Genomic DNA, 9130 nt, shown 5'->3' on the forward strand with positions numbered 1-9130 from the left:
GCCAAAACACTAACCCTAACCCTAAACCTTACCATAACCCTAAATCTAACCATAGGCCTAACCATAACCCTAACCCTAGCCTAACCTAAAAGCTAACCCTACACCTAACTGGAACCCAAACATAACCATAACCTTAAACCTAACCATGAAACTAAATCTAACCCTAAACCTAACCATTATTCTAACCCTAACCCTAAGCCTAACCATGACCCTAAATCTAACCCTAAACCTAACCATTATTCTAACCCTAACCCTAAACCTAACCCAAAAGCTAACTTAAACCCTAATCCTAACCCTAAACCTAACCATAATCCTAAATCTAGCCCTAAGCCTAAGCCTAACCCTAAAGCTAACCCTAAAGCTAACACAAAAGCTAACTTATACCCTAAACCATGACCCTAAATCTAACCCTAAACATAGCCAAAACCCTAACACTGTCCCTAAACCTCACCATAACCCTAAATATAAACTTAGGCCTAACTGTAGCCTGAAATCTAACAATAACACAAAATCTAACCTTAAACTAACCATAACCCTAACACTGACCCCAACCCTAACCTAACCCTAAAGCTAACCCTAAACCTAACCCTAAAACAAAACATAAGCCTAAACCTATCCAGAATCCTAAACTTAACCATAACAGTAAACCTAACTGTGAACCTAAGCATAACCATATACCTAACCCTAACCTTACCCCTAACGCTCACCCTAAAATTAACACTAAACCTAACACTACCCTAAAACTAAAGGTAAAACTAACCATAACCCTAACTCTAAACCTAACCATAACCCTAAACATATGCCGAAACCTAACACTAACCCTGAAACTAATCATAGCCCTAAACCTAACACTAACCCTAACCATAAGCCTAAACCCAACCCTAACTTTAAACCTAACCCAAATCCTAAACCTAACCTTAAACCTAAACCTGAACTTAACCCTGAACCTAACCATAGCCCTAATGGTAACCATAACCCTAAACCAAACCCTAAACCTAACAATAACCCTAAACCTAACCATAGCCCGACCCCTGGCCCCAAACATAATCCTAAAGTTAACCTAACCCTAACTTTACCCCAAACCTAACCTTAGGATGTGATGCTGAAAATGAACTGTTTTATTGGAAAATAATTTCAGCCGAGAGTCCCCGAATGAATGAGGATAGATCACAAACAGCAGTTTATAAAGAGACACTGCTCACCCAGCAAATCAGCAACCCCAATTTATCCCACATCAAGGACATGACACCGCATGTTCAATCCAAAGCTGTTTAATTCCACATACATCCAGAATATTAAAGTCCATCTCAGTTACAGGGGTTATTAACGAGCAGAAATAAACCCCAATGGTCAGGATGAATATAGTTTGCTCCAAGATCTGAATAATAGCAGAATCCTTCTCCTTCTCTAGCAATAAATCTCTGCGCGCCTCACCCTTCTTCCTCCCTATTTATTATAACCCTAATTGATGTTACTATTCTCCTCCTGCTTTTACCCAGTTCTCCTACCCTGAAGGTGCTGACTCTCTGGTTCAGTTTCACACTCACCTATTACCCTCCCCAATACGTCACCCAGGTGTCTAAATCTTTACACCTGAAGTTAACAAACTGTTTTGCTAAGGGGACGTCACAATCACATCCAGTCACTACCCACATGTACTTTCTGTCAGAGCAGGGTCACTGCACCCCCCACCCCCACTTTCCATCCCAACCCCAGGAGTTTGGAGACTGTGCTCCAGACAAGTAATGGCAGCTGCAGCTCCCACAATCCCTCGCGCTGGGGGAACCGCTCTATCCGCCGCGCGGGCGGGCGGCCCAGGACTGCGCATGACCGAGGGAGAGGGGAAGCTGCGCATGTGCACAGAGTGGATTTTTTTTGCCTATTGGCCACCTGCTCATCTGCCATGAGGGTCAAAGGTTGTCCGACGCTCACGAAGGCTTCCGCTGCCCCATTGGCTTCTTGCTGGAGATTGACCAATGAGAAGAGTTGGAGGACCGGAAGGACTCTGGTCTTCCAGCCAATCAGAGCGTGGGCTTTGTGTGAATGCAGATTGAGCTTCACACGGACTAAAATTTCCTCCTGTGTCCAACATCTGTGAGTAAAACACTTTCTTTTCTCCCCCTTTCCATTTCTTTTCTCATTCTGGGGGGATATTGTTGATTTGCAGGAACTGAAGGGAAAGGAAGTGAATCCAGGGAGGGTGCAGACTCTGGAAAGGTTGGCCCAGGTCTCTCTCTCTTAAAGACATTGACATCCTTTGCTCCCTCAGCTTGACACATTTATTTGGCTGGCTAAAAGGATGGTCTCTTTCCTAATGTTCACAATTAAAGGGGTGTTTTCCCCAGGAGATGGCTGACATTTAAGGGTACAATTTTAGGGTAATTAACTCTCCTGTATTTTCCAGGATTGCTCCTTATTTTGCCTTTTGCCCCGCATTTCTTGGACAGCCTGTGGGAATCTGATCCCGGAGACTCCAGAGTGATTTGAGTGAGAAGGCAAGTGAGTGAGTCGGCCAGCAGAGAGATGATGATATTCTGATTGAACAAAATAAGTTGTAAATTTTAGTTAATTTTAACCCCCATCCCTCCCACTATTATTGTCTCAAGACCCCTTCTCCCCAGCTGTTCTCAAATTGAAATCCGCAACCCCCCCCAAACTGCTCTCTTGGTCACCAGCATCACACCCCCCAATCATACCTCCAGCCCCATGGCTGATGTGTTCCTTATTTTATTTTATAAGAGTTCTGCCCTCTGGACAATACAGTAATGTAGGACATAGATATGTCTAATGTTGTGATAAGGGACATTTTAGATATATTAATTATGATTCTGTAAAAGAGTTTATTTATTATCGTTCCTACTCCTAGTTCCTACAGTACTGTAGCTACGTTATGATTATCCAGTGATAGAGTCATTACAACACAGAAGGAGTCCATTCTGCAACTCAAGTCCATGCCCACTCTCTGTAGAGCAATTCGCTCAGTCCCATTCTCCCTCTATATCCCTGTTCCCCTGCAAGATTATTCCCTTCGTCTGTCCATCCAGTTTAGGTTTGAAACTATTGATTGCTTATGCTCCCACCACCTTCGTAGACAGCGAGATCCAGGTAATCAGCATTCACTGTCAAAATAAAGTTCTCCTTCACAGACCCATCTGTCCCTAATCACGTAATGGAGTACTGTATGTTAAGCTCTGATGGCTGCTTGATAATAAAGACAGAAACCAGGTCTTTCCTTCTTCAAACAGAGTTTTATTCTAGCGCACGCATAATTCTACACACACATTGTCTCACCTATTTCCCCTTTAGATACACCCAGAGAAGTACTTGTCAATTAACCTACAATTATCAACTGAAACGCTCCTTGACAGTTCACTGCTTCTTACCCTAACACCGTATATTACCCACATATTTAGTGCAGCACTGTTGGGTGTATATTAGATACAGCAGAGTGAGAATGGAGGGAGAGTGCATTGGAGACAGAGATTTACAGCTTTTGGGGAACAAGAGAGGAAAGAATGTTTCATAGGAACTAGAATTGTCTGTTCTGAATTTCTGTCCTGTACTGACAGTGGCGAATTGTGTAAACTCCTTTTACAGAATATTAGAAGGGGAGGATTTGCAGACAGAAATCTTAAAACAAACTTGACATCAAGATCTGACAGAGTCACTCGATTCATCGTGACCTGAATATCATTCGCCTTTGAAACTAGAAGGAGAAATGTTTGACAGTTCTGTGTGCTTCAAGAAAATTTTAAACAACATTTTGACCAGAAAAGCATCAAGGCCCACACACCCAAGCGAGAGTGTTTCCAGTGTACTGACTGTGGAAAGAGCTTTCACCAGTTACACAGCCTGAAAAAACATCACTCCATTCACAGTGAGGAGAGACACTATAGATGTTCTGTGTGAGGACGAGGTTTCAACTGATCATAAGACCTGGAGAGACACAAAGGCACACGCACCATGGAGAAACCGTGGAAATGTGGGGACTGTGGGAAGGGATTCAAATCCCCATCTGAGCTGGAGATTCATCGACGCAGTCACACTGGGGAGAGGCTGTTCACCTGCCTCGAATGTGGGAAGGGATTCAGTCATTCAACCCACCTGCTGAGACACCAGCGAATTCACACTGGGGAGAGGCCGTTCACCTGCTCCAAGTGTGGGAAGGGCTTCACTGAATCATCCAACCTGCTGAGGCATCAGCGAGTTCACACAGGGGAGAGACCATTCACTTGCTCCGAGTGTGGGAAAGGATTCAGTAATTCATCTGACCTTAAAAAACACAAGGCAGTTCACACGGGGGAGAGACCCTTCATCTGCTCTGAGTGTGGGAAGGGATTCACTGTTTCATCCACCCTGCTGACACACCAGCGGGTTCACACTGGGGAGAGGCCGTTCACCTGCTCCGAGTGTGGGAAAGGATTCACTATGTTATCCCACCTGCAGAGACACCAGCGAGTTCACACCGGGGAGAGGCCATTCACCTGCTCTGTGTGTGGGAAGGGATTCACTCATTTATCCAACCTGCTGAGACACCAGCGAGTTCACAAGAGATTGCAGGAGTTGGATTCTGCTGTTATTGCTGCTGTTAATCACATCTAGGACTGAACCATGTTCATTCTGACACTTGGTGAAGTGGGAGGGTCGGAGGGTTTCTTTCTGCTGGACTGGCCAGTCTCACGACTTTGCTTCCAGTGGCTGATGCTCTTTGAGCCTGGGAGTGCACGTTTCCACTGAAATGATCCACAAAAGCTGATGAAGTACATTTATTTTATCCTGGAGTGTAAATAGTGATTTTCTACCATTACAGATAGATCTGAAATAAATACAGAAAGTGCTGGAAAAACTCAGCAGGTCTGGCAACATCTTTGGAGAGAGAAACAGAGTTAACGTTTTGAGTCCAATATGACTCTTGTCCAGAATTTCAGAGAGGGAGAAATGTGATGGGTTTGTTGCTATTGAGAAAGTGGGGAGGGTCCGGTAGAACAAAAGGGAAAGTCAGGGATTGGTTAGAGGGCGGGCGAGATTAAATAACAAAAATATCATGGAACAAAAGACAAAGGGAGAGGTAATGGTTGTAGTAAAGAAACAAAGCTTTGGCCCAGAGTAAGTGTTAATGGCAGAATAAAGGACAGCTCTGTCTGAAAGCAAAAACATGAAAACAAGATGCAGATTGGCACTTGGTAAAAAAAAATCAAAACAGAGGACAGAGTTGAGGGTCTGAAGTTGTTGAACTCAATGTTGAGTCCAGAAGGTTGTAAAGTGCCTCATCAGAGGATGAGGTGCTGTTCGTCCAGCTTGTGTTGGGTTTCTTGGGAACATTGCAGCAGGCCGAGGACAGAAATATGAGCATGAGGGCAAGGTGGTGAATTATAATGGCAGCAACTGGAAGGTCAGGGTTGTGCTTGTGGACTGAGCGGAGGTGTTCCACAAAGAGGGCAGCAAACAGGGGACAGATGAATTAAAGAGAAACCATTTGGGTCCAGAACATTGTGCACATCCTTTTACTCTGGTTGTCTTTGATCCTCGAGTCATTTTCTGTTTGTTTAACCATGTTCTGTTTCATTAATAAACTTTTGTTAGTAAATGTATTTGACTTTTCTGGGATTTTTCATGATTAGATTTCTGCACTTTAGGGAAAGTGGGTGAGAGGGGTTGGCAGGCTTTCTAACAGAAAGTTTGTCCCTCTAAGGTAATTGGCAAAGGAGCCAGAGAGGGAGATGAGATTTTATTTTTTGACACAGCGAGTTGTTCTGATCTGCCTGAAAGCAGATTCAACAGTGTCTTTTCAAAGGGTAAATACTTGAAAGGGAAGAATTTACAGGGCTGTGGGGAAAGAGCAGAGCAATTGGAGGAATCAGAGAATCCTTTCAAAGAGATGGCAGGGGCACGATGGGCTGAATGGACTCCTACTGCAGCCTGTGAACCTGAAACTCCTGCTTTTGTGCAGATTAAAAGGGACAGATTTCATTTCAGCCTCTTCCCTGTATCTGTATTTAAAGAGACAGGATTCTGTTCAGCTCTGAGTGACTGGTGTAACAATGTCTCCACTCCTCTGTATATTTAAACATGGAACAAAGCCTTGCATGGCTGATTATAATCAACAGCCTTCCTGTAGCTCTCTCTGGACGCAGCAAGAAAGTGTTTGACTGCTTAACAATAGCGGCGTCCCCTGAAAATAATTCAAACACAACAAAAAAAAACAACCTGCATTCATATTGCACCTTTTAACATCCCAGGGAGATTCACAGGGACGATTACAAAACAGAAGTTGACACTCAGCCACATAAAGAGATATTAGCTCAGATGAACAGTCGCTTGGTCAAAGTGGTAGGTTTTAAGGAATGTCCTAAAAGTGCAAAAAAGATTGCGGGGCAGAGATATTTAGGGAGGGAATTCCAGAGTGTTGGGCCCAGGCAGCTGAAGACATGGCCCCCAGTAGTTGTGCAATTGAAACCGGGAATACCGAAGAGGCCAGAATTAGTGGAGCATAGATATCTCGGAGGGTTGTAGGGATGGAGAAGGTTACAGAGATGGGGAGATTGTGGGTGTGTGACCACATGGTGATTTGAATAAAAGGCGGCCGTGGAGGGATATTAAAGAATGGGCCAGGATTTAGCTTAATTCAACATCCCATTCACCTTTACAGAGGTAAAACCGGGCCTGGGGAGAATTTTAAAATGGAGGCATTGGTTGAGTGGGAGCCAGTGTCGGTCAGTGAGCACAGGGGGTGATAGGTATACGGGACTGAGTGTGAGTTGGGAGACGGGCAGCAGAGTTTCTCTATTGAAGAAAACTGTTCCAGATCTGTACATTTCCCTTCTGTACATTTCCCTTATGACTAAGATCAAGCTGACATCATCGTATTCCATTGGGATTGCGCAATCTGCTGATGTCATCACATTCTATTGTGATGATGTCATAAGATGACATCAGCTTGTTTGTGATTCCACAATCAGCTGACACCAGACCATAGACTTCATTGGGAGTGTGGGATTAGCTGATGGCTGCACATTGCTTTACCATTGTGCAGGGAGCAGAAACATTCATTTGTGTGAGTTTTTAAACAGAATTTTTAACTACACGTATAGAATTGATCTTTGGATCTGAAAAATGATCCGTATCTGGAACATTTATCACAAAAATTAACAAATTTGCAAGTATGTGACTTTTTTGATGACAGTTTGTTATCATTGTTTACAAAAAATTGTCAGAGAGGAACTGAATCATTATTTCACTCAATCTCCCAATTTTAACAAACATTTTAAAAAAGCAGTTGAAGTTTTTTGTCTTGCACTCATCAGGACAGATGCAAGAATACCAAATGTCAAAGGGAACAACAGTTTATACTGACAAAGAAACAGGGTGTTGATTAGTTGGCACATGGACTCTGATTGGTTGAGGGGTTGCTGTGGGGTATGCATCAGCGAACAATTGTCCCCCAAGCTTTTGTTTAATTGAAAAGGTGAAACGCCTAGACAAATTCCTTTAGTCTGCAGAGGACAGGGCTCTGATACAAATACAAAAGATTCCAGGATTTGGATATGGTCCACATCTTCACCAAATCTAAATATTTCTTCATTGGGCTAGACCATATTTGTGTACTGTGCTTGTTCAAATCCATCCATTAATTTTTGAGATTTATTATGGACAGACAAACAGTGATGAAAACATGTTTGGTATCTGCAAAGCAGAAAGAATAAATGTTTATTTAGAGCAACCATGTCCACATCTAACAACTGGCTCTGAAAACTCTGCTCACATTTTGACAGCTGTGACAAATTCTACCCCAGCAGCGGAGACAATCCACAACATTTGATAACACTCAACATTCGAAATAAAACAAACTACAATCGACAATAAAAAGTCAATTCTCCCGATCTCCCAATGTGAACGGATCCCTTCAAAACTTCCTGGATTCAGGTCATCACCAAAAACAAATCAGTCCTTCTGTGGGCCATAACCTGTCGGCGTACCGAGTTTTATTAAAATCCATTAGTTTTTGAGATAGATTGTTTACAAACAGAATAACAGGGATGAAAACATTACCTCCGCCCATCTTCAGTGGCGGAGATACTTTCAGTACATTGAGCAGCCCCCATGTCTATTCCCAGCCAGCATTACACAGGGGGAAAAGGGCTGGATTCTCACAATAGCAAGTCAAGGCTCCCTCTTTAAAAGGCCACTTCCCACAATGGATTCAGTGGCCTCTGAAGGGAAGCAGCCTCGGTCCACACTGGGAGTTCCTGCCCCCCCAAGTCAGCTGGCTCGTGCTGGCTCATGCTCCTGCTGGACGATCTGCCTGTAAGGGTAGGAGAGTGTAAGTATAAAAAGAAACCTGCATTTATATAGCACCTTTCACCACCTCAGGGTATCTCAATGTGTTTCACTGCCAATCCAGCTCTTTCTGAAGTGTCACTATAGGAAACCTGGCAGCCAATTTGTGCACAGCGAGATCCCACAGACAGGAATGTGATGATGACCAGATTTTCTGTTTTTACTGAGGTTGGTTGAAGTATAAGTATCAGGCCCCAGGACACTGGGGGTGAACTCTTCCTCCTCCAGCTCTTCCAATTGTGGCCATTCAGTCTTGTACATATACCTCAGCGGGCAGACCGGGCCCTCAGGTTAATGTCTTATTTGAAGACGGTCCCTCTGACAGGACGGCTCTCCCTCAGTATTGGGACTGGGAGTGTGGGCCCTGGATTATGGGGGCTCGAGTCTCTGAAGTTGGGATTTGAACCCCCCAGCTCCTGACTCAGAGGCGAGAGCGCTACCCACCGTCATGCCGTGTTGAATAGAATCAGCAAGCTGGTGTTCTAGAATCATGGAATGGTTCCAACACTGAAGGAGGCCATTCAGCCCATAGTGTCTGTGCCAGCTCTCTGCAAGAGCAACTCATTGGAGCCAACCCCCCCGCCTTTTCCCCATAAACCTGTCAATTTCTCCTCTTCAGATGATGATCCAACACTCTGTTCAAAACCAAGACTGAATCTACCTCCAAGCCCTTCATCCCTGGTGCCATTCTCGCAAATCTATTCTGCTCCCTTTCTAGAACTTCACATCTTTCCTGAAGTGTGGGGCCCAGATATAGGGTTCCATTCTCGAGGGATAGAATTGAAAAGCAGGG

At 44.1% G+C, this 9130-nt stretch overlaps 1 protein-coding gene across 1 annotated transcript; it reads left to right on the top strand.

Annotated features, from left to right (window-relative positions):
* The first annotated feature begins 2048 nt into the window (after positions 1 to 2048).
* Positions 2049 to 7819, top strand: LOC121273602 (zinc finger protein 239-like). Its single transcript, XM_041180757.1, has 4 exons — positions 2049 to 2094; positions 3598 to 4562; positions 6240 to 6330; positions 7655 to 7819. The coding sequence occupies exons 2-4, from the start codon at positions 3964 to 3966 to the stop codon at positions 7817 to 7819; spliced, it is 855 nt and encodes a 284-aa protein (XP_041036691.1). The 5' UTR covers positions 2049 to 2094; positions 3598 to 3963.
* The last annotated feature ends 1311 nt before the right edge of the window (positions 7820 to 9130 follow it).

Source organism: Carcharodon carcharias, assembly GCF_017639515.1.
Source record: "Carcharodon carcharias isolate sCarCar2 chromosome 27 unlocalized genomic scaffold, sCarCar2.pri SUPER_27_unloc_1, whole genome shotgun sequence".
Lineage (NCBI taxonomy): Eukaryota > Metazoa > Chordata > Chondrichthyes > Lamniformes > Lamnidae > Carcharodon > Carcharodon carcharias.